The 26,395-nt window shown below is 40.0% G+C and overlaps 1 protein-coding gene across 2 annotated transcripts; it reads left to right on the top strand.

Moving 5' to 3' along the window:
* The first annotated feature begins 2,076 nt into the window (after window positions 1–2,076).
* AKIRIN2 (akirin 2) lies at window positions 2,077–24,518 on the top strand. Of its 2 annotated transcripts, XM_047760873.1 has the most exons (5): window positions 2,077–2,443; window positions 19,018–19,161; window positions 22,117–22,266; window positions 23,840–23,911; window positions 24,167–24,518. In XM_047760873.1, the coding sequence occupies exons 1-5, from the start codon at window positions 2,209–2,211 to the stop codon at window positions 24,175–24,177; spliced, it is 612 nt and encodes a 203-aa protein (XP_047616829.1). In that variant the 5' UTR covers window positions 2,077–2,208; the 3' UTR covers window positions 24,178–24,518. The 2 variants fall into 2 exon arrangements, with proteins under 2 accessions (XP_047616829.1, XP_047616837.1); XM_047760881.1 differs by lacking the exon at window positions 19,018–19,161.
* The last annotated feature ends 1,877 nt before the right edge of the window (window positions 24,519–26,395 follow it).

Below are 26,395 nucleotides of genomic sequence, written 5' to 3'. Positions count from 1 at the left end.
GGTCATTTTGGATTAGGGGGTCGCCCTACTCCAAGAGGACCTCTTCTTAACTAATTACATCTGAAATATCTCTATTTCCAAATATGGTCACATTCTAAGATATTTGGGATTAGGACTTCAACATACAAATTTTGAGGATACCATTCAACTTATAACATTCCTTTTCCAATGTAACTTCCATAATTTAAGGTTAAATCTTAATTTCAAAATATACTTACCAGGAACATAAATGCTTTGTTTCTTACTTTCCATGGGTTAACCTATCTTTTCATACTTATTTACATAAAATAGGTATCATCTGTTATTTTCACAATATTATAGATTTCATGGAGTGTTTAGAATTTAGTACAAATTTACCTATTAGGTATCACTGTTAAGCTGCTGTTTCATTAAATGCTGATCTTTTTCCAAAGATATTTTCGAAATAGTATATGTTAAAATCATCACAGTTGTTGACATAGTGTGATCAGCACTGCTGATCTGAGGAGTTGAGCAGTTCTATAAAAGAAGAATAAATATATTAAACTACAGTCCAAAAGTAGTACAAAGAATAATAGACAAAATTATACAAAATATCTTTATCTGAATAAATGACAGGATAAAAAAGCATTGAAAGCCGGTATTTGACACTTATGATCATTTGATAATATAGCATTCACATAGATAACTAGTTTTGTATTGGATTGGTGATAGCTTCCACAGGCAAAGGACTGATGACAGTTTTTCACATAAATCATTTTATAATTAATGCTTTACTTGATTTCTATTTTAGGTACCTGATTAGAAATATAACTTCTAGGAATTTTTTTTTTTTCTGCTTACAAAATGGGTCCCAAATGGGTCTACTCCCTAGACATTTCATTGTCTTTTAATTTTTACCATTCGTAAGATATACACCAGTATTCAACAGAGACAGTACAATTTCTGATGTCACTAGCTTTTTATCCAAGGCAAAACAATTTGCATCTGCGTGTCGTTCAAACCCTTTTCATTTAAAGGGTAAAGCGGAATTTAATAAGCGGATGCAAGCAGCTACCTGGGAAGGGCAAAGCATCGAGTTCAATCAAGGTTCCCGTAAGCTGATACTATTACTGTTTTTCTCTTGCAGTCCTAAATAGGTTCCATAATCTTATTTCCTAGCCCCTCCATGTGACAGGTTGTGTCTTGGCCACTCTTATTATCAAAACTAATCTGTCTTGAATTGTTAGGTGGGATTAGCTTTCTCTTTCTCGGTTGTTCAATCACTGTAGGAGCGGTACCAGGACAACTATGTCCTGAAATTTAAAGGTGGTTTTGTTGTTGCTGTTGTTGTTTTTAAAGCCTGCTTTCCCCACTGGTTGGCTTTCCTTTTTTCCCACTCTCTCTGAGCCTTTTCTTTTTTTCTCTTTCGCTCAGTTCCTTTTACATTCAAGCTGTGTAGGGGGATTTAAATTCCGATCCGGAACTCGGAATCGTGCGCCTTGAATGACGGGAGTCGTAGTTTCCGTGACTCCTCCCTAACCGCTTCTCACGCCGATTCTTCCGTAGAGTGAAAAACTACAAATCCCAGAACGCACATTTGGGCCGCCCACCCTCTATGCGCACGCGCCTTGAGGCCGCAGGATTTGAATCGGCGGCGTTGTTATTGACGCCATATTGGGGCCGGCGGCGGGTGGAAGAGTCGTACAGTGGAGGGGTTAGCGGCAGGACGTGTTCGCCTGAGCTCCTGCCGCCGCCGCCACCTCACAATCCTGCCGCATCGACCGCCGCTCTCTAGCTTCTGACCCTATCTCGACGAGGGGCGGGGGTCTTAGGAACCGTGTCCCGGCCTCACACCTCACGGGGCTGGTATCGACTTCTGAAGGAACCGGTCTCAGCGCAGGAGCGCCTCGGGCGCGGCGCAAAGCCGGAACGGACGGCGGGGGCGGCTGGAGCCTCTCCCGGGGGAGCCGCGCCTGAGGAGGCGGAAGAGCCCCCCTGACGCGGCCGGCGTGAGCTGCTGCCACCGCCCCTCCCGTTCTCTCCCCGGCCGGCCTGGGCCACTGCCCCTGCCGCTGAGGCGGCGGCGGCGGCGGCTCTGCTCCCCTCGTCGGCGCTCCGCCATCCGCCTCTCCGCTCTTGAGCCGGTCGGTTAGGCTCTTCGTGGCCTCGCTCTCCCCCCTTCCCTTGCCCTCCCCTCCCGTACCCCTCCTCTACCCCACCCAAGCCCGGCTCCCCGGCGGCCCGGCCATGGCGTGCGGAGCTACTCTGAAAAGGACTCTGGATTTCGACCCGCTGCTGAGCCCAGCGTCCCCAAAGCGGAGGCGATGTGCGCCATTGTCGGCGCCCACCTCGGCTGCCGCCTCCCCGTCGTCGGCGGCCGCGGCCACAGCCGCCTCCTTTTCGGCTGCCGCCGCCTCGCCGCAGAAGTATCTCCGAATGGAGCCGTCTCCCTTCGGCGACGTCTCCTCCCGCCTCACCACAGGTGGGACTCGGTTCTGCGGCCGCCGGTTCGGGGAGGGGGGGTGCGGGGGAGAAGAGAGGACAGGGTCCTGGGGCGCGGGATTCGGCCACGAGGCTGGGGGTGCTGGACTGCTCTCCGTTCTTAGCAGAGTCCTCGGGCGACCACGTTTCTTTTAACCTCCTCCGGTCTTAGAGACACAATAGAAACGGCCTGATGTCAAGGGGGGGAGGTCAGGGTGGGGGTGGGTAGGGGCCGTTCCTTGTCGGGTATTGTGGGGAAGAGGAAGATCTTTTTCTTGGGTCTGAATGACTGGAATCGAGCGTTTCCGTAGTCTGGAGAGCCCCAGCGGAAATGATCAGAGAGGGTGCTACACGGAAATATAGGCAGGAGAAAGGTCACACATTTCGCCCCAATCTCAATGGCTGTCTCCCTGAATCGATTGGTTGCACCTATTAACTCTGGGACTGGGTGGTTTGAGGAGAGGCAGCAGCCCCTCCTCCGGTTCAGACATGGCTGATTTTAGTACCGAGGGGGTGGGGGGTGGGGAGGAATGTCACTGGGGCGAGATCTAGGCCTGTCATTAATCACCCACAAGAACGCCACTTTGGCTGAGTCAAGACCTGTTTCCCTAGCAGGGTCAACAACAAAGAAAATGCTCTTCCCGAGTACTGTAATATGATCAAACTATACGTCTAGACCTTGAGAAACTTGAACTTTTAATGAAAAGCAAATTGTATTGAAAATCGGGGTTGAGTAGGTGCTTTTAGTTGGAAGTGCTTTATTTCTGCCCAGAAGAGTATGTTGGAAGAAAAAAACCTAGGCCTTGAGACTAGTAAAGAAATAAACTCAAGATTCCGAGGGACTTAAGACTATTTTTGCTTTTCATCTTGAAGCATTTCCTGAAAGTGACCACGGGGAAATACCTCTTGGCTGCTTTGTACTGCATGTGTATGTCCAGTTTTTTTCTGTACTTTGAAAATCCTCATGCGCCCCTGGCACACAAGGGATAGGATAGCTTTTGTGGACTGGTAGTGTAAATGTTTCCTTTGTGTGTAGCACGCAAAGGTTTCATGTGTGAGCCTTTGGTAATAATATGATCTGTAGACAAAGCCTTTTCATAGCTTGATTTACTTGTTTCTTTTTGGTTGGCTTAAAAAAAATCTTCAGTATTTACCTCTGTTTGGTAACTTCCATTTGGAATTGACTTAGTTTTGTTTTTTCAGGTCAGATTTTAAAATATCCTTCCTCAAATTTTTTTTTTTAACTATTGAAACAGTGTCAAGAATGAGCTCCTGATGATTAACGTTATTTTTAGAGTTTGTCTTTTTAGTGAAATGGTATCATTGAAAATTGAAATGATACGGTGGAATCTTAACTAATAAGGCCACTTAAAAATAGCTCTAGCTAACCAGCAGTGAATTTCATTTGAGGGGAGTCAATTAATACAGTGTTAAAAGTATATTTCAGTGCTGAAATAGTCTTGTGCATATAAGGTAAGTCAGCTAGGGGCAATATTGGTCTTCACTTTAAAGGGAATTAATTCAGAATTTTGTGAGCCTTTGCAAATTTGTCTTCACTGATAGATTTGTAGTGTTGGCTAATACACTTGGCTCTGCAGTATCGTACATTAAGTGGACTAAATATAAATAGTAAAGTAACTGGAATTACTGGAATTGTTTAAGCTTGCTGATTCAAATTCACATTTTCCAAAATATTGTTATGTCTTCTGTTCTTCAAAAAGAAGTTTTTTGACATCTACTCGAAGTTTGGTCGTATCCTGAACTCTCAAATCACATCCTGATTGATTTTTTTGAGACTAAGAAAAAAAATTTTTAGTTATTTCAACTGATTTGAACATTAACATGAAAAGTTGAGAAAAGCGGTTAAAATTGCTAAGGTTTCGGATTTACTTTTTAAACTAATTTTGAATGACATTGTATGTGTTAATTTAGCCTTGTGTTTATGTGGCCAGTTTGAGGCTTGCTCTTGTATGGTTTTTGTAATAATGGTGTCATAATGGGAGCTGCAGTGTTGTGCAGGTGTCAAAGAGCTTCCCAGTTTTCATGTCATGAAACTTGGAAATAATTTTACCAGGTATCTTAATTTTTAGATTCCGGTTTTAAAAGTGGTAATTCTTAAACTTTACAGTAGTGACTACCCAAGTATCTTCAGCAGAAATAGGTAGCTGGGATTGGGATTGACTGGGATTCTGTGAAAGCTCTTTGTTTTCATTTCTGTGAGTTCAAATATTTAAACAATTTAGAACTAGACTACTGAAGTGAATTTTTTTTCAAAGTATGTGTAATTTATCATTTTATCATTGTTTTTCTCTGGATATATAGTGTCTTCAGATGTGTAGCTGAAGTCATATTGCAGCTTTACTAGTATTTTCAGGAACTTGGTTGGACAGGTGTTTTAAACCCTACGGGTTTTTTTTTGGGGGGGGGGTCTTTAAGTCATTGCAGAAAGTTTGACTTGATGACTACTATTTAAACGAATATTTTTCAAATTATTGCATCTTAATACCAAGCAAAAGGAAAGAATTAGCAAGTAAAGTTTTACTGGAACACAGTCATGCTCAGTTTTTTTGTTTTTAAAGTATTGTCCCTGTCCCTTTCAGATTACAACAGTAGTTGATTAATTGTGACAGAGACTGTGTTTTCCCAAAGCTCAAATATTTACTGTTTGGTCCTTTTCAGAAAGTTTGCCCACCCCTGGTCTAGGGTGTCAGCACCCCAGAGGTTTGTTATAACCCCTGGATGTGGAAAAGGAAAGTGAATAATAACTGGAGGTGTGGGGGGAGAAAAACCATTGGCCGTGGTTGGGAAAATGAATACCTCTACTGGCTTCATCAGTTAGTCAAAAGACTGTCAAATCCAACACAATTGTTTTTCATAATTGTGTAGTGAATGAATGAATGGTTGTTTGAAGAGATCCTTGCATGGACACAACCTGCTTGTGAATTTGTTAGGCACTTACATACACATCTTTTGACTTGTTGCTGTTGCTCTAGTCTGCCCTAAGAATTGAGTTAAAAGAGTTAAATTCCTTTGTAAAAACTCATTGTATTTGCTGGAAACTTGCCATTAAGAATGGAAATTGCCGCTTGTGAATGGGGAAGGGTTTACAGGAACTTAGATTGTTCTGTAGACATTGATGCATGCCTGCAAATGGAGACACCAGCTGGCTTAAATGAAGTATAAATGGTTCTAGGCAAACAAATGAGATGTGTGTTGGAGGAGGCAACATTTCATTTCAGATGTCATTTATATTGAGCCAGAAGTGTTTTTAATATTTTGTGGTTATTTAGACAGCTGTTGTAGTTTCTCAGTAGGCTTGGCAAATAAACTGTTTTTAATGGTCTTTGTACTTTGGATTTTAAACCTGATATTTTATTTAGGACTGCATATGTAGCAGTAGTTATTTCATAGTTTTATGAATTATGCATTTAAGAATCATATAAGTTTATAGCCATTAAAAGAGAATGCAGTTGTATTCATTATTGAGCTATTTTGTTTTGAAAGTAGAAAAATGAGAGCCTATCTTATATACAGAAACAATATGGCTAGATCAGAGGAGAGGTTTGTTAGCTTTTGTTTAGATGAAAATGCTCCTAGCTACTGTGATTGCCACAGAGACATACTTTGAGATGTAAAGGAGAATAATAAATTTCTTCAGTTCTTGAATGGCATTAAAGGAAAAAGAATATACTGTGTATTACTCAGCTAGGTTTTAGCTAAGTGTTTAGGTAGGCCCAGGAAGACAGTGATAGAAACGCTTTTGTTTTGAAAGGTTGAGAATAATGGATTTCACTGAAGTGCCCAGTTTTGAGAATTTTTCTCTTTGAAAAGAAACTTCTGATTTCTCCTTCCACTTAGAATGCATAATGATTCCATAGGTTAAGTTTCAACCTCTTGGATAGTTGGCTCATGAAACTAGATAATAAATGGTATCGGGATTGGGTCTTTTCAGGTATCTATAACTGAACCAGCAATTTATTGTGGTCTTTGCATTAACACTGTACTGTACACTAGTACTGTTGACTCAAAGAATGTTCTTTATGCATTTGTGAAACCAGTTAATTTCTTGCCTTTGAGAAGACTACCTTCTTTCAGGTAAGTATGAAAGGTAGAGTACTTGTTCAAGCCTGTGTGAATCAGACTGGCATTTGTAGATGGTAAAGAGGTCTTCACAGATGAATTTAGTTTGATTCATCTTCAGTTTTACTGCTGAGAATAAGGATTCTACAATTCATGTTTCGCAAATGTGTAAACACACCTGAGAAATAGGATCCATCAGTGGCAGTCTTGTAGCAAAGACTGTTAGTTAAAAGGAATGCCCCCTGGATTTTGAGGCAGTGGGTGAATCATATGAGACTTTTAAAGTTGAAAATGAACCCAAAGATGTTCTTAATCTGCCATATTTACCCTCTTAGTTGATGTCTTACCATAAGTAAAGTTGTAAAACATTTATTGAATGTATGTTGAGTTAATCAAGTTTTGGCATCTCCCAAGGTTCTTAGAAACTTGGAAGTTTAAGGAAAAAAATATATATAATTTCAGTTCTGTTCCTCCTTACCAGTTTTTCTTTTTAGACTATTTTGTAACAATAAAGCCACGATATGTGACTCAAATGAGCAGGAACAAGAAACACAAGATTTATTTAAGACTTTGAACACTACTTTTTTTTAAGGTGCTTGTAGTATACTTCTCAGTAGTCTTTCACTTTCTGAATGGTGATGATAAACAAGGTATGTGCATTACAATATTAGATACGGCCCCATTTACAAGGATTTTACCATTTTAAGAATCACATTTTAAAAGATTTTTCTTGATTTTTTAAGAGAAAATATTTTGTAATAAGTTCTGGTCTTTCTAAAGGAATTGAATTAAGTTACAACAGATTTTTTTGTGTGATGAGATACTGTAGCTGTATTAAGCAGGGAGAGAATCTTCTTGCAGGTAAATTAAAATTCTGTTGTATATCAAGTTGTCAGCTTTTGACCAGATTTTTTCATTATGCCAGATTGTGTAATCTCTGTTCCGATGATAGATTTTTTTTGGATAGTAATAGTGGTTTTTGTTCTTCTAGCACTAGAAAAACAGCTCACAGTATGCTTCTAGTTAGCTTTGGAGTATAACTTTACTTTCTTCCTCCCTGGAAAAATCAGAAGTCACTAATTTTTGTCTATTAGGAATGTCATAAGCAGTAATTCCCCCGCTGTGTCGCAGTGTGTTAAGAATCCAGCTGCAGTGGCTCAGGTTGTTGTGGAGGCACAGGTTCCATCCTCGACTGGCATAGTGGGTTAAGGATTTGGCTATTGCCTCAGCTGTGGCTCAGATTTAGTCCCTGGCCTGGGAACATCAGTGTGCTGCGGGTTCGCCCGCTTAAGAAAATGTCGTAGGCAGATCATTCTGAAATGTAAATGTCTTACAATATTTGACTTTATAAAATATGGTTTTTTCCATTAATAAAATTTTTGAGTTTGACTTAATTTTTATTGTCTATTCATGTACCTGGGTTTTTTTTTAATTTAAATAATGGTTGCACCCTCGACATACAGAAATTCTGGGCCAGGGATTGAATTGAATCCAAGCTGCAGCTGTGGTGATGCTGGATTCTCCAGGGATCGAATCCACGTGTGAACTGCTACAGTTGGATTTTTAACCCACACTGCCACAGCGGGAATTCCTTTTCTCAGCATTGCTAAAAAATCTAAATACCTACTCTAGAAGTCACTTCAAGCTTTTACGACCCCATTTGAGTTCCAGATTGTGTGCTGGTTAGGCAAAGAAAAGACAGTCTCTTGAGGAACTAATAGAGCTGCTATTGCTGATACTGGATAAAGCTAGCTGAATTTGAATCAAAATACTGTAAACTTGACCAACATACCTATTTTAATTCCTTATGGACTGTTTATTATCCACATTCACATTATTTTCATTTTGGGCAGCTTAAGCATTGAAATTGGTTTACTGATCAAATCACACTTTTAATACTGTTTCTGAGATTATTATGTCTGTGATGTACATTCTGACTTTGTTTTAGCATTTCATTTCCATTAATGTTAATTCTTGGAAAACTCCCTCCAAAAATCACATTTAGGGAGCGGCCTGGAAAAGTTGATTTTCTTTTTTTTTTCTTTAAAAAAAAAAGATAGTATCATTGAACTGATGTAGCATTTGAAGAATAGAATGTGGAGTGGAATTTGAAAGATTGCAGAAAGCCAACTTTTTAGACATTACTTTCCTTGAACTTTGCCTTTTGTTACAGAAGATTGCCTTGTTCCTAATGCTGACATAGAATTCTCTGAAAGAAAAACTTATCAAAGCAGTATAATTGGTTAAAAGTATAGGAAGTTTTAGGAGATAGTGACAGAATCAGGGAACCTGGTCCGTGGCCCAAAGCGAAATATAGTACATTATCAGAGCTGGCCTTATAATCAGTCCTGTGTTGTAATGCTGACCTACCAATTTAGAATAATTCCTAACTTTGGAAACATCAGTAAAGCATTCTGGTAGTTACAAATACCTATCCAAAAGGGGGCAGTTTAGAGACGCTGAAGCAGCTCCTAGATAAACATCTCAATATTATAACATGAAAATTTCTTGTAATTATTCTCTTGTAGCCAATGGTTGCAGTTTCAGGGCTCAAGGTAAAGTGAGAGTTATGCTCTGTTTTGGTTATTACTTTCTTAACAGTCATAGAGTTTGATGTTCCAGTGTGTGAAGTATTTATACATAGCAGTGGAGCCCTCTATTTTTTTTTTTTTTTTGCTTTTTAGGGCCACACCCACAGCATATGGAGGTTCCCAGGCTAGGGGTTGAATTGGAGCTACAGCTGCTAGCCTACATAGCTACAGCAACATCAGATCCTACGGCATCTGTGACCTACACCACAGCTCATGGCAACACCGGATCCTTAACACACTGAGGGAGGCCAGGGATCGAACCCGCAACTCATGGCTCCTAGTTGGATTCGTTTCCACTGTGCTATGACGGGAACTCTGAGCCCTCTGTTCTGACATGCTGATTTAAAAATATTAGTACCTGTGGAATATTGGCCAGGTGTAAGTAATACAACACTGGAGAGGGTAGTAGATATTAAGAGCTTAGGGCCTGAGATCAGGCTTGGATTTGTCTTGTTCCAGCTGTATAACCTTTTAGAAGACATGAAACAAAGCCTCATTTTCCTCATCTGTAAAAGTATACACACAATGATGGTAGTATCTGTCTCCAGGGATATTATGAGAATTAAGAGCGTTTCCTGTTCCTCAGTGCTAGAGATGGTTACAATAGGGCAACCTCAAATGGGGCTTTTTACACAGTCCAGCAATCCTGCCATTTTTTTCAGTGAATAACTTGCCTTTCAACTTCACAGAAAACAGTAGAGGCCATCAAATGGCACCACCTTCATTTTTCCCAGTGCCAGCACTACCAAAACTTGGTGCCTTGTCGTATTCTTTTTAGATATCATTGGGAAGATTAAATCAGAGGATGAAAGCACACAGTGAGGGAAGGACCCCACTTCTCTCTCTCCTTATCCTCTGATTATTTTTCTCTCTCAATCAGATCTTTGCTTTTGGCTTTAAATATTGTCAAGGCTCCCATTATGAAGTAAAGCATGCTCATTTTTCTATAGCAGTCATCCAGATTCCTCCACTTCAAAACCAAATTCAAAGTTTTCAGATAGTTTGCTTGCTTCCATTTCTTTGGTTTTTAACTTAGTCCTACTGTGTTTGTACCTCAGACAGCTTTTGTCCAGACACCAATGGCTTCTGTGGCACACAGTTGATCCTCATTTTGTCTGACCTTTGTTACATCATTCACCCTGCTGATGCTCCTTTCTTTTTGAAATACTTTTTTTTTTTTTTGACTCTCTGTGACAGCAGTTTTCCTCTACTTCCCCAGCTGCTCTTTGTCTTCATCTAACCCTTAAACCTAGGCGTTCTTTAGTTCTAGGGTCACCTCCATTCCTTTCTAGCTTAATAGCTTCTTAAGTGATCACATGCATGCTCCTGGCTTTATAGCCACTTACAAGTGACTTTCTTTTTTTTGCCATTTCTTGGGCCGCTCCAGCGGCATGTGGAGGTTCCCAGGCTAGGAGTTGAATCGGAGCTGCAGCTACCGGCCTACACCAGAGCCACAGCAACGCGGGATCCGAGCCGCGTCTGCAACCTACACCACAGCTCACGGCAACGCCGGATCGTTAACCCACTGAGAAAGGGCTGGGATCGAATCTGCAACCGCATGGTTCTTAGTCGGATTCGTTAACCACTGCGCCACGATGGGAACTCCACAAGTGACTTTCTAATGTATATCTTTAGTTCAGACTATTCCTTTAAGTTCTGGCCGTGGGAAATTTGGACTTTTTATTGTCATATCTTCCCAGTAGCCTTTCTTCCCCAGAGAAGTCATAATTCTCATGAAATCTGTTGACTTTTAAGTATTAACAACTACTTTAGAAAATATGTAGGATAAACAGAAGATGTCTGTAGATTTCCAATCAGTGCCCTCTGGTAAGAGAAAGTCTTGAGGTTTTTTTTGTCTTTTTAGGGCTGCACCCACAGCATATGGAAGTTCCCAGGCTAGAGGTTGAATCAGAGTTCCAGCTGCTGGCCTACACCAGATCCCACTACGTCACAGCAACTTGGGATCTGAGCAGTGTCTGTGACCTACACCATAGCTCATGATGACACCAGATTCGTAACCCACTGAGCGAGGCCGGGGATCAACCCATATCTTCATGGATGCTAGCCTGGTTCCTTACTGCTGAGCCATAGAAGGAACTCCTTACTCTTTTAAAGCAGATGAAATTGAAAAGCAGATGCATTTTTTTTCTACCAATCACATAATGAACATAAAACCCATATAAATGAATTAGTTATATGTATGTTAATATCATGTAATGAATCTGTGTATGTCCAATCAAGTTTAAATGGATTTACAGAAGCCATGTAGATAAGAGTGGCAAGATGAATTAGATCACCTTTAATATTTTTGTTCTTGTAATAATCTCTACTGTTAATGGTTTCCTTCTCTTCATTTTCTGGCATGTCCAGTAATAAATAAATCAACCACTTTTCTTTTTAATTGCCACAGTAGGGGAGTTAACTATTTTAAGCAAGGAACAGAAACTTAAATGGCCGTAGTTCTAGGCAGGTAATAAAAATGAAGTAAACTAGGGGGTGGACTTGTGAATTGCAGTCTTGCTCCTGACCTGCAGCATCACCTGGAAACTCATTAGAAATACTTAATCTCAGGCTCCATCACTCATAGTCTACATTTTAACAAAACCCCCAGTTGATTTGTGTGTGCATGAAAGTTTAAGAAACACTCGATTACTTAAGCCCTCCCCCCCAAACAGCAGCCACTTTCTAAAGCAGAATTTTTTGCTACTCAGTCCAATTCTTCCCTCACCATTCCTCCCCAACAGTAGCCAGAAATCTGACTTATAAATGTGAAATTAGTCAACTTTTGGAGTTCCCGTTGTGGTGCAGTGGTTAACGAATCCGACAAGGAACCACAAGGTTTCGGGTTCGATCCCTGGCCTCGCTCAGTGGGTTGAGGATCTGGTGTTGCTATGATCTGTGGTGTAGGTTGCAGACGCAGCTCGGATCCCACATTGCTGTGGTTCTGGTAAGCCGGCACCAATAGCTCTGATTAGACCCCTGGCCTGGGAACCTCCATGTGCCTTGGGAGCACCCCTAGAAAAAGCAAAAAAGACAAAAAAAAATAAAATTAGTCAACTTTTAAATGTTGGCCACAAATTCACACTTGTTTTTTTAAAAAAAATATTCAGGCCATACATGTCTTTGGGTTCCATTTAGCCCATGAATGATCAGTTTGCAACTTCTGGCTTCCAGGTAGGCCATATCTCAGTATTTATGTGTGTATGTGTGTTTTGGGTGCCTTAATAAGTTGTTGAAAGAGATGGGTTTGTTCTTTAGTTTGATTGTGCTGCTGTGCAGTCCTCCTCGAGGAATCTCCTCTCTTTCTGTCCAAACTTGTTTTGATGGCCCATGGTTAATTGGAATAGAAGCCGAATCTTACCTTAGTACTAAATATTTTCTGTAGCTTGCATATTTGAGTACTGGATTTTGGATGGTTTGATTTTCCTTTTCTCCACCACTGATGGCTTTTTTTGTTCTCATTACTCTTTTCCTAGCTTGTAAGCTATTTGAGAAGATACTTGGAGATGGTAAACAACAAAAGCAATATAGTTATCATATGTCCCTTTAGAATCTAGTGTAATATAAAATAGTAGAGAGGAGCCACCTGCTGATTGAGCATTGTTGGAATCCTTGCAGTAGTAACTCCCATTGTACAGTTAAATTGTCATTTATACTTGGACCTGAAGAGTTTAACAAATTGAGCCATTTATTTCAAATAAGTAATCATTGGCTATTATAGTACCAGTGAAATAATGAAATTTCACCTATAGTAATTATTATTATTATTATTTTTGCTTTTTAGGGCCGCACCCATGACATAAGGGGGTTCCCAGGCTAGTGGTCTAATCGAAGCTACAGGCGCCAGCTGATGCCAGAGCCACAGCAACTGGGGATCCAAGCCTCGTCTGCGACCTACACCACAGCTCACGGCAACGCCGGATCCTTAACCCACTGATCTAGGCCAGGGATTGAACCGGCAACTTCATGGTTCCTAGTCGAATTTGTTTCCAATGCGCCACGAAGGGAACTCTATGATCTATAGTAATTATATATATTCTTCTTCTTGTTAGGAGATAAATGAATCATTTAAAGTACTGTTGCCAAGGGGACTCCTGCTGTGGTGCAGTGGGTTAAAAATCCAGCTGCAACTGCTAGGGTCACTAGGGATGTATGGGTTCAATCCTCAGCCAACCACTGTGGGTTTAGGATGTGGCATTGCTGCAGCTGTGGTGTAGATCACAGCTGTGACTCAGATTCAATCCCTGGCCCAGGAACTTCATATGCTGCTGGCACAGCCATTAAAAAATAATGTAGCCAGTACCTTAGTGTTTTGTGTGCAGCTGTATTATGCTTATTAGGATTCATGCTAATCCAAACAGAAGGTAAAACTGTAGCTATAACTTCACAGTCTTGTGTTAACATTTGGTTCCAGGTTCCTTTGACATAACAATAATTTTAAAGTAAACTTAAAGTAGCATTCAGCTCATTCTTAATTAGAAAGCTCTTGACTGGTAAGAATATTGTGCTTAAGGTTCCCTCAAGGAGTCCATAACAACTGTTTTAGTTTCTGATCAGATGATCTGTGAGAATAGTTGAATTAAAAAGGTGGGGGTCTCCATAGCAACTCCCCCCCCCCTTTTTTTTTTTTTGCTTTTTAGGGCCATGCCACAGCATATGGATGTTCCCATGGAATCAGAGCTGCAGCTGCTGGCCTGCGCCACAGCAACACCAGATACAAGCCGCCCCTGCGACCTACACCACAGCTCATGGCAACACCAGATCCTTAACCCACTGTTAGAGGTCAGGTATCAAACCTGCATCCTCATGGATACTAGTTGGGTTCGTATCTGCTGGGCCACAGTGGAAACTCCTCCATACCAACTCTTTTTAAAAAATTATTGTAAGTATTTTATGATTACTCCTGTGGCATAAGGAAGTTCCGAGGCCAGGGATTGAATTCCAGGCACAGCTGTGGCAACACTGGATCCTTTAACCCACCCTGCCAGGCTGAGGATTGAACGCAAGCGCCTTCTGCAGCAACCCGAGCCACTGCGGTCAAATTCTTAATCCAGTGTGCCACAGTGGGAACTCCTCCATAGCAACTCTAAATTGTGTGTTTTAATTTATAAAGTAGATGTGGTATGTATATGTAGTTCAGAGCTTCTAGATTTGTTTTTTTTTTGTTGTTTTTTTTTAATTTGATGAAACAGTTTGTTTTAGGTCTTAATGGTTTATGGCAACACCAGATCCTTAACCCACTGAGTGGGGCCAGGGATCGAACATGCATGATGGATACTAGCCAGGTTCGTTACCACTGAGCCACAGTGGCAACTCCCTTTCAGTTCTGCTTTGATGCCGTTTCTCTTACCATCATCAACTCTTTTTTTTTTTTTTTTTTCATCCCATCAGCTGCTTTTTCCTGTTCATATTGTTGACTATTCATTGTGGTCCAGGCTTTTTAAGGTAATCATAGGCAGCTAAAATGAGTAACCAGATTTTATTGCCTCAGGCCAGGCCTTTTCACATTTACCTAGGCTTTTGTTTGTATATATTTTTCATATTTCAAAGGAGTAAGTGCTGGCTCATTGATAATTTGCCTCTTATGGAGAATTTTTATTAGCAATCTTGATGGTTTTTACTAGATTTGGGAATGAAAATACCATTAGTCATAAATTTGCTAATGCTGACTTTGACCTAACCTAGTATGGTACAAGAAGGTCTTAGCAATATTTTGCAGTTTACTCTTGAACACTGTGAGTTTGAACTGACAGGTCCACTTATGTGAAATTTTTTTCAATAGTAAATGCTATAGTACTACATGAGCCAATGTTGGTTAAATCCAAGGCTGTGGAACCTAGGATGTGGAGGGAGCTGTACCTTGGATGCAGGGGCCAGCTACAAGCTATGTAGATTTTTTTATTGTGGGAAGAATCTGCACCCCAAACCCTCACTTTGCTCAAGGATTAACTGAATAGTAAAAGGGTGATAAGAGTTTTAAGGATTTTGAAACAGGATGTGTTCCACAACCATTTTTAGTGTAGATTGTCATGAAAATAACTACATATTTTGCTCTGATCTGCTGCAAATTTAATCTATGCTTCATAAGCCAAATATGAAGGATGCATGATTAAAACTGGAATGTGCAACTGATAATGTTAGTGAAGCTTTATTTGACCTTATTTAATGGATCAGTAAATTTCATTGGCAGCACAATGTCAGATTACATGTACTTGGAATAAAATGCCACTTTTTAGTTTGGTACGAGATGGCTAGATTTAAATAGTTTAAGACTAAGTAGACATACGTACTTTATTGATGTATGAAAGGCCTTTATCCAGCTGGTATGGAAGCAACTTAGCCAAATATGTAGGCGGAGTTTAAAATGTAAATTCTGGAATATTGGAATCTGGGGAGATTTCTTGGTTATTAGCTTCAAAAGTGCATATACCTCTGAACTGAGATAGACCAAGCTTGAGGCTTGCAGTTAGCTGTTTATTACTTTGAGTTGCTGAGATTTTGGTCTGGTTAAATTGGACCATTCACTGCATAACATTGTTGGTCACGTGTTAACAGTATTAGAGCAATTTAGGGCACATTGAGGCTTCGATGACATAGTTGTATCTTATTAGATGTAAAAAGGCAGTGCAGGCAATAGCATTCAAAATTCTTCAGCTCTTTAACTGACAGTATCAAATGTTGCCCAAGATGTGGAGCACCTAGAACTCTCATACATTGCTGGTGGGGATGCAAAGTGTACAGTTACTCATGGTCTTACAAAGTAAAGCCATGCACTTATAATCAGGCTATCCAGTTCTCTTACCCAAGAGAAATGAAAATCGCCCACCTATAGACTTGTCTTGAATATTCATAATAGCCCCCAATTGGAAACAATCTAAATGTCTGCTGAAAGGAAAATGGGTAAGTTGTGGTATATACTATATATACACAATGGAACACTAACTCATTAATAAAAAAAAAAGGAATTACTGGCTGATGCAACATAATGTATAAATCTCAAAAGCATTTTGCTGAATGAAAGACAAACAAATCTCGACTCTTTATGATTCCATTTATATGAAATTTTAGAAAAGGCAAAAGCATATATATAATGACAGTGGATAGTAGTGGTGAGTTAGAAGTATGAGAGAACTTTTGGAGATGATAAAGTGTTGTGGTGGAGTTTCTAAGTCTCTGTATGTACTTGTCAGAACTTATCAAACTGTACATTTAAATTGGTGTATTCATTTGTAAGTTAGACCTTACAATTCCTTAACTTGTACTGATGTCTCCTAAATATTAGATGGTATGGAGGTTGCCAAAGCTAAATTTGGAAGTTTCATCATATCTTTTTTTTTTTTTTTGGTCTTTTTAGGGCTGTACCCGTGGCATATGGAGGTTCCCAGGCTAGGGGTTGAATCAGAACTGTAGCTGGTAGCCTATGCCATAGCCACAGCAACGCCAGATCCAAGTCGCATCTTTGATCTACGCCATAGCTCACGGCAACACCAGATCATTAGCAGGGATTGAACCTGCAACCTCACAGTTCCTAGTCAGATTCGTTTCTGCTGCGCCATGATAGGAACCCCCAGTTCTGTCATATCTTAATCCTGAACTAGCTCTTGTTTGAGACTGTCAGATGAACAAATTGAATTTGTTGCAACTATTCTTCTGATACATTTTAGTTGTGCTTTGGTTGATTTTGTGTGAAGCAAAAGAAGGAATAATCTGAGAACAGCTATGTGCTGATCAAAGAATAAGTCACACAAAAGAGGTTTAAGGTCAAGTTACTTTGTGGTAGTATACTTAAAATCTTTAATTGTGAGTAAACTTTAGGATGCTTTGAATGGTACTTTTGGTCAGGATGATGGTAGCTTTGAATATTAAAATGTAAATGAGCAAAACTTGTTATGAGACTGAAACATTACTTTTAGAAGCCTTTGAGAATATTGCTACTAAAAGAGTTCTGTTACTGGGAAATAAGGATATGTGTCCCTGACCTGGTTGATAGAGGATGTTGCACTAGTCTTATTGGACACCTCGGAATCTTAGGAACCCCATTTCTATAAAGGTGCTTAACTCTTCAGTAGACAGCCATTTTATTTTACACTGGTAACTTTGTGGTTTTTTTTGCTTTGTTTTGTTGCTTTTTAGGGCTGTATCTACCAGCTTGGCACATGGAGTTCCAGGCTAGACATCTAATTAGAGCTGCAGCTGCAGGCCTAAACTATAGCAATGTGGGATCTGACCCACATCTGTGACCTACACTACAGCTCATGGTAACACGGGATCCTTAACCCAGTAAGCAAGGCCAGGGGTCAAACCCCACATCCTCATGGATACTAGTCGGGTTTGTTTCTGCTGAGCGGAGACAAGAACTCCTGGTAACTTTGTTTTTAAATTACAATTTCTGGAGTTCCCACCGTGGCACAATGGGTTAAGAATCTGAGTCAGCAACTCAGGTCCCTGCAGAGGCACAGGTTCAATTCCTGGCACAGTACAGGAGGTTAAAAGAGCCAGCATTGCCTAAGCTGTGACGTAGGTCAAAACTACAGCTCGGATTCAATCCCTGGCCCAGGAACTTCCATATGCTGTGGGTGCAGCCAAATAAATAAGACAAGCTCATAGGAAAAATTACAATTTCAGATAAATGGAAAAGGCGTAAAAATGACCATTTTCAGTATAAACCAGTGTTACCATTCTGAAAAATATTAAATAGAGCTAAGGCATCCCTCATACAACCAACCATTCTTGAGACTAATCACTCCAGTGTGTGATTTTGTAACTGCACGTTTATGTATATGTAAAACAAGATTTGTTTGCACATAATTTATATAAATGGTATCTTCGCAGGATACGATTGTTGCAACTTTTAATTTTTTCAATTTATTTTTAGTTAAAGTAATGAAACTGGCAGAATCTAAATGTTTAAGGGACTGATTGATGTCCCCTCAATTTAATTTCATTTTTAAATTGCATCATTATAGAATTGTTTGTTACACTGCATTATATTTATGAATCATTTTATTGCCTGCTCCTTGCCATCTTAGCTTTTGATTTTTGTTTTTTCCTTTGGATTAGAATAAACTTGGGATATAGTTTCACATGGATAACCTATGTAGGGTGCTTTGTTAGTGGTGAGAAGGTCTGTTTGGAAGGGAGAGGAAACCTCAAAGAGGGATTTTCTTTGGAGAGGCTAAATGGTTAACTATTTTGAACTAGAAATCTTCTAAAATGGATCCTATTGGCCTAAATAATGTGCTTGATACAGTTTTTTAATTTGTTTTGATTGTTGTGGTTGAAGATAATGCATTGTGGTATAGTGGTTCTTAATAAGTATGTTATGTACAAATCAATTTACATGGGTTTTTACCCCGAAGATTCAGAATACACTTTGCTGTTGATGCGGTAATATTTATAGGTTCTGTTGAGCTTAATGTTAGTGGCAATGGCCATTTAATGTAGCACAGTTGTTTAGTTTGCATCTACTTTGTCATTTTGCTTTCTGTCATTTCTCACTGGTGTGTGCTCATAGTCTAATTATATGCCCTAATTCTAATTATATGGTCTTGGAAAAGCATGTTAATTTATTCATTACACAGAGAATTAAACTGTCTTTGAGTTTGGTACTCTTAAGAATCTGAGTAAAATACATTTTAATTCAGACTCCCTTATCTCTGTGTTGAATGAAGAACTTAGTTTTTTGCTAATCAGTGCTTAGAAAGAATGACATTGTAGAATAGCTGAATTCCAGGGTGCCATGTATTTGCTATTTCCGAATAAGCCCCCATGATATGCTGAAACCAGTTCCTTTCAGAACATAAGCTTTCTAGGTAGTATTTGAAAAGAATTGGTACATTGGTCCTACTAATTTTTTTTTAACTTGGAAGTTTTTATCTTGCAAATTTTAACTTTTTTCTTTTAGAACAAATTCTGTACAACATAAAACAAGAGTATAAGCGCATGCAGAAGAGAAGACATTTAGAAACTAGTTTCCAACAGACAGATCCATGCTGTACTTCTGATGCACAGCCACATGCATTTCTCCTCAGTGGACCAGCTTCACCAGGTAATAACAGACTTAATAAATCAGTGAAAGGAAACATTTCTTAGTTCGGGGAAAAGTAATGTAAGTTGCCTTTAGTCATCAAATTTCTCCTTGATTTAAAAAAAACATTTATGTAAGTAATGCACAGTCTCTTAAAAATATGGTACCATAATAAGTAATTGCCACATTGATTCCTGTGACTTAAAGACAACTACCTAAGTATTCCCTAAGTGGACTTCCCTGTAGTACTATGATTTCTAGCCTTCATTTAAAAAACAAACAATATATAGCCACATGCTTCTCTGTTAGGTATAGATGTACCTTGCTGTGGCTGAATACTAGACCATTTTATAGATTTCTCACATTTTTTTTTTTTTTTTGCGGGGCCACACCTGAGGCGGCATATGGAGGTTCCCAGGCTAGCGGTCCAGTTGGAGCTACAGCTGCCAGCCTACACCATGGCCACAGCAACATCAGATCTGAGCCGAGTCTGTGACCTACACCACAGCTCATGGCAATGCCAGATCCTTTTTTTTTTTTTTTTGTCTTTTTGCTATTTCTTTGGGCCACTCCCGCGGCATATGGAGGTTCCCAGGCTAGGGGTCAAACTGGAGCTGTAGCCCATGGCCCAGGCCAGAGCCACAGCAACGAGGGATCCGAGCCGCATCTGCAACCTACACCACAGCTCACGGCAATGCCGGATCCTCAACCCACTGAGCAAGGGCAGGGACCGAACCTGCAACCTCATGGTTCCTAGTCGGATTCGTTAACCACTGCGCCACGATGGGAACTCCCAGATCCTTAACCCACTGAGTGATGCCAGGGATTGAACCCACAACCTCATGGTTCCTAGTTGGATTCGTTTCCGCTGCACCACGACAGGAACTCCCCACAGTTTTTAATGATAGGTAGATTCAGAATTTTTGCTATTAATGGTATTTATAAAATGCCCCTGAACATCTTCCCTTACACATTTGTCTTTTAGGATGGATTCCTAAAGGTTTATTTATTTCTTTATTTTTGATCCTATGTTTTTAACCTACCTTTTGTTGGATAGGATAGTTTGCAGATACTTTTTTTTTCTTAAAGTGTAAAAATGAGTGTAAAAATTTGAAGTGAAGGGCAAGTAAATCTTGGGGAATAAGAACCATCCAAAGTGGCTCTTAACTTTAGTAAATTTTTCAGCAAAATAGTTTTTCTGGTAACAGTGTTTGGCTATCTGCCTTCCTTCCCCTTCCCTCCCAGCAGGGGTAGAGAAACCAGGCAGAATAACAAAACGAACAGAGGCTATAAAACAGTCAAGTAGAGGAGTTCCTGTCGGGCGCAGTGGTTAATGAATCTGACTAGGAACCATGAGGTTGCGGGTTCGATCCCTGGCCTTGCTCAGTGGGTTAAGGATCTGGCATTGCCGTGAGCTGTGGTGCAGGTTGCAGACGTGGCTCGGATCCTGCTCTGTGGCCTGGCATAGGCTGGTAGCTACAGCTCCGATTAGACCCCTAGCCTGGGAACCTCCATATGCCTCAAAAGCAGCCCAAGAATGGCAAAAAGACAAAAAGAAAAAAAAAAAAAGGTCGAGTAGAATTAGACTAGGAAATATGACACTACTCAAAACTAAACTCTGTAGTACTCCTGACAGTTTGGGAGCCAGGTATAAGTGGTAAAACTCAGTTAAGTTAAAGGGAGGTGAGGGTAAAGACTAGATTCTCTCAGCAGGAAACCAAGCTCATCATCATTTATTAGATTGCTTACAAGGTCAATTAATTGGCAGCCTTAACTAACAAAGCTGGAAATTTGAAAGTAAAGATAGTCTTAGTTTAGTAGTTGTGGACTAAAGCTAGTATACTTTATTCTTGTATATCAGAATACAAGAATTCTGGCATTATGTTAACAGTGTCAGTGGACACAGCTTGAATAGGCATTTAGCTACCTGGTCCCAGCCATACAAGTTATAAGTAACAGGTAAGTGAAAAGAGGAATTGGGGCAGATAAATAGAGCAGGACAAGCAATAGCAAATCTGTGTATTTGTGTGTATGTGTGTGTGTGTATATATATATATATGTGTGTATATATATATATATGTATGTATATATATATAATACTTGTAGCAGTATTTATTATGGATGTCTGTCGTAATCTTGAATCCTTAAAAAGATTAATTTCAGATGTTCTTTTCAAGAAAATAGGAATGATGTTTTGGAAAATCAAAAGTGCCTTAAGTGGTGCTTTAAGAGGAATGCATTCTGAAGAGTGAAACCTTTTGTATCATGTACCACCAAGTGGCAGCTACATTAATAATCTTTAAGGATGTTCAATCATGAAATTTCATGGTGACTATTAGGAACACATTGTCAGTATTTCTTTTTACAAAGTCTCTCCTAACCCAGTGTTATTCACTTAAAATTAAGAATTTTAGGGAGTTCCCATCGTGGCTCAGTGATTAACAAATCTGACTAGGAACCACGAGGTTGCGGGTTCGATCCCTGGCCTTGCTCAGTGGGTTAAGGATCCGGCGTTGCCGTGAGCTGTGGTGTAGGTCGCAGACGTGGCTCGGATCCTGCGTTGCTGTGACTCTGGCGTTAGGCCGGTGGCTACAGCTCTGATTCGACCCCTAGCCTGGGAACCTCCATATGCTGCAGGAGCGGCCCAAGAAATGGCAAAAAGACCAAAAAAAAAAAAAAAAAATTAAGAATTAAGTTTTTGTATCTTGTCTCTCTCCACTCACCTTCAGACTTTTTTCTCTTTATACTTGATGATTGCATACATTTTGCTGTGTTTTTCCACATTTTGCTGTGTTTTTCCAAAGTCATAAACTGACAGGTAAACCTGTTTTAAGACTAGGGAAATGCTTTTTCTTTCTAGTGATAGAAAAATGCTTGTATTTGAACATTGAAAAAATCCAAATGAAACCTAAGTTAGATGGTGCTTTCTGTGATGGCTCTAAACGTTGTGCTTTTTGTTCTTCATGTTTTATTTAGGGACTCCATCAGCAACGTCCTCACCATTAAAAAAAGAACAGCCCTTATTCACCCTACGGCAGGTTGGGATGATCTGTGAACGTTTATTGAAAGAACGTGAAGAGAAAGTTCGAGAAGAGTATGAAGAAATACTGAACACAAAACTTGCAGGTATGAGATGAATTTTATGAGTCTCCCAGAAATTCATCCTAGAGTTTGTTAAATACATTCTTTCCCACATGTACTTTATGTCAAATTGCCCTTTCTGTACACTGGCACAGGGTTCTTTTCTAAGAACCAGAGCATTTCTTCTTTTCCTTTTCTGTCTCTGTTTTTTGTTTGTTTGTTTGTTTTGTTTTGTTTTTTTTGGCTGCACCCATGGCATGTGGAAGTTCCTGGGCCAGGAATCAAACCTGTGCCAAAGCAGTGACCTGAGCACTGTCTTAACCCACTGTCCACAGGGAACTCCAGAGCTAGAGAATTTCAATTCAAGAAAGGAAATGAACTTTTCTATAGCTCCTGGCATTCCTGAGTGACCTTAAGAAATAGTATTTGGGAGTTCCCATCGTGTCAGCAGTTAATGAACCTGACTAGCATCCATGAGGATGTAGGTTCGACCCCTGGCCTTGCTCAGGGGGTTAAGGATCCAGTGTTGACGTAAGCTGTGATATAGGTCACAGACACGGCTCGGATCTGGTGTTGCTGTAGCTGTGGTGTAGGCCAGCAGCTACAGCTCCAATTTGACCCCTAGCCTGGGAAACTTCCATATGCTTCAAGTGCGGTCCTTAAAACCAAAAAAAAAAAAAAAAAAAAGGAAGTATTCATTAGCTATGTAGATCACCAGCAGTATTAGGGAACTAGGTTTTTCTTTTGATGTACCCATGTTTGACTTTGGCTATTTATCTCGACTTGGTTGGGGTTTTTGTTTTGGTTTTGTTGTTGTTGTTGTTAGGGCCACACCCATGGCATATGAAGTTCCCAGGCTAGGGATTCAACTGGAGCTGCAGCTGCCAGCCTATACCATAGCCACAGCAACGCGGGGTCCAAGCCTCATCTGTGACGGCAACAGCGGATCCTTAACCCACTGAGGGAGGCCAGAGATCAAACGCACATCCTCATGGATACTAGTCCGATTCATTTCCACTGCACCATGACCAATAGCTCCCAGCTGTGGGTTTTTTGACTTTGTGTCTTTTATGATAATTTTGCTATCAGTCTGGACACTTGAATTTAACTGGCACCATAGAGTATCAAGCTACTGCAGTCTTCTTTCAAACTATCAAAAAAATTTTTTTCCTGTAAAACTTGATAGTTTAATGTGCAATAAATAAAACTTATTTGTGGTAATTTAATCAGAATTTTCCCCTGGCTTTTAAGCCACAGATTTTACTGGATTTGATATTAGAAGCTTGATTAAGGAGTTAGGTGCAAATATAGGCGAGAATTTTTTTTTTTTTTTTTGGTCCTTTTTTAGGGCAGCACCTGCAGCACATGGAGGTTCCCAGGCTAGGGGTCGAATCAAGAGCTGCAGCTGCCAGCCTGCATATACCACGGCTACAGCAACGCCAGGTCTGTGACCTACACTATAGCTCATGGCAACGCAGGATCCTTAGCCACTGAGCAAGGCCAGGGATCGAACTTGTGTCCTCACGGATGCTAGTCATTTGTTTCTGCTGAGCCATGATGGGACCTCCCTAGGTGAGAATTTTTAAGTCATGTAATTGATGTGTATCTTTATTTACAGAACAATATGATGCATTTGTGAAGTTTACGCATGATCAAATAATGCGACGATATGGAGAACAGCCTGCTAGTTGTAAGTATTTCATCTTTGAACTGAAAACAAGACAGTATTTTAAGAAGACATTTATTATAGTCTATATACCCAAGAAGAAAATTTAACAGAAAATCCTGGAGGAAAAAGTTTGGAGGAAATGAGCAGCAAAACTTTACTAAGGCTTACTTTTGGTTACTTAAATACATAAGGCAATACATTAGGGATGAAGATCTGGTATGTGTTTAAATTTTTTGACCTGAACTTTGCACTAATTTTCGTTTTTTCCTCCTTTAGATGTTTCATGAATCACATTTTCTGCAGTTGTGGGCTGCCTTGTTCCTTGTTGAGTTGTTGCAAGAGGTCCCAATTATGACATGCAGCAATGCCAATACCCCCTGTGAATACAGGTTATTTCAAGCTTTTGTCAGTGGCAACCACTCTTAGGCAGCAACTGGTTTTGGAAATTTCCCTGATGTCAATACCACCCGGATGTGGACATTTGCTACCTGTATTAATGCCAGTGGCCTCATTTGCTGTATCATTACAATTTGGCTTCTTATATTAATGTTTGAAAAAGATTAAAGCTGGTATTCTAAGAACATGCCCTTCACTGGTTGTGTAAATAAAACTGTAGAATGACACTTCAGATGAAGTTAGTGTGATTTTAATTGTGCACTACAACCAAGATGTAACCAGTTATTAATAATTTAGAATGTAATCCCAGGACATTATTAAGCAAATAGCCTACAGTGCTTCCTGTGAAATAGTGAAGGAGGAGGGCATTTCTGTATTCCAGGACTTTTCTTGGGGTTTCAGAATGGGTTTCCTTTTTTTTTGGTAGTTTTTATTTATTCTCAGTCTTTTTAACAAATGTTTATTGCTGCATTTTTCCCCCCAGTGTATCATTATTGTTTTACTACCCTTGTAGTACTGGAATTTAGTTGGAATAAAACATTTACTTCTAACCTGCTTGTTTTTAATGTATAGATGGGTAGTATTTGAATAAAGCTAGTGTTTTAAATGTAAGCATTTTCCAGGAATCAAGTTTAATTTTCTAAGATTTCAAAATCAGTCTTTTCACAAACCAAATAATCTTAGGATTTGAGTGCCATTTTTACAAACTGAATTCTGATTCCAGATTGTTTCTTTTCTAACTGACTGCATGATAAAATGTTAAATAGGTCAGTTGTTCTTTTTATTTTTAGGGCCACACTTGAGGCATATGGAAGTTCCCAGGCTAGGGGTTCAATCAGAGCTGCAGCTGCCGGCCTATGCCACAGGCGCAGCAACTGGGGATCCAAGCCACGAGTGTGACCTTAGCCACAGCTCACAGCAACGCCAGATCCTTAACCCATGGAGCAGGCCAGGGATCAAACCCACATTCTCATGGATACTATTCGGATTTGTTTCCACTGTGCCATGATGGGAACTCCCTTAAAATAGGTCAGGGGTTTTTTTTTGTTTGCTTTTTGTCTTTTTAGGGCCGCATTCACAGCATATGGAGGTTAACAGGCTAGGGGTCCAATCGGAGCTGTAGCTGCCAGCCTACGCCACAGCCACAGCAATGCAGGATCTGCCTCTGTGACCCACACCATAGCTCATGGCAACACGGATCCTTAACCCACTAAGCAAGGCCAAGAGTTGAACCTGCATCCTTGTGGATACTAGTCAGATTCGTTCACCACTGAGCCACAATGGGAACTTCAGGTCAGTTTTAACAGCTGTAGAATTTTTACTTCAGTGATATTAGTAGAATCTTTTTTTTAAAGGACAGTATATCAAAGCATGATTCAGCACATTTAATTCCCTTTCCATACATGCTTTCTTAAAGTGAGCAAAAAAAATGCTTCAGTGAATTCTTCCGTTAACTTCCTTTAGCATGTTTCCACTAATTAAATATACTGGTGCATAAGCATTTATAATTGATCTAATTAGTGGAAGACAGAAAAGGGATTTTTTTTTCCTCTTTTTAACTTTGGTGATTATTTTTCACCAATTCTTTGTTTAAAATAAGGCCAAAAAGTGGTAGAAGGCTTTCATAAGATCCTTAGCTAATTCATATGCCCATTGTTTCTTGAGAAACACTGGTATAGCACAGGATGGCCATAAATAAGGGGAATAATTCTGCCTTGTTTTAATGGACTAAGATTCTCAGCATTGTTGACAATTTTGGCCAGATCATTGTTGTGGGAAGACTGTCGTGCATTTGTAGGATGTTGAACAGGATCTCTAGCCTTGACCACTAGATGCCAGTAGCTCCCTCCCCTAGTTGGGACAAGCAAAAATGTGCCTCTAGGTATTGCCAAATATCTGGGGGAAGGCAACGGTCAAGAACCCAGCTGAAAACCACTGGTATAGTGGCATTTTAGAATGCAAGCAGTAAGTTAAAATGGAGGAGCAGGGGGTAGGGTGAAGGTAAATGTTTTATCCCTTCTTCATCCCAAAATGATGAACTTTAGTAAGCATGTGTGAACCTTCATATATATTTAAACTTATAAAATAATAGCTGGTTTTTATACTTAG

Source organism: Phacochoerus africanus, chromosome 2 (assembly GCF_016906955.1).
Source record: "Phacochoerus africanus isolate WHEZ1 chromosome 2, ROS_Pafr_v1, whole genome shotgun sequence".
NCBI lineage: Eukaryota > Metazoa > Chordata > Mammalia > Artiodactyla > Suidae > Phacochoerus > Phacochoerus africanus.
The sequence above is the reverse complement of the archived record's forward strand: the minus strand, read 5'-3'. Positions and strand labels throughout refer to the sequence as shown.

Bases quoted from the DNA above. Each gene is read 5' to 3' on its own strand.
- AKIRIN2 (XM_047760873.1), top strand. From the start codon at position 2,209: ATGGCGTGCGGAGCTACTCTGAAAAGGACTCTGGATTTCGACCCGCTG. The intron at 2,444-19,017 runs GTGGGACTCGGT...TTTTTCTTTTAG, and splicing joins CTCCTCCCGCCTCACCACAG to AACAAATTCTGTACAACATA. The intron at 22,267-23,839 runs GTATGAGATGAA...CTTTATTTACAG, and splicing joins ACTGAACACAAAACTTGCAG to AACAATATGATGCATTTGTG.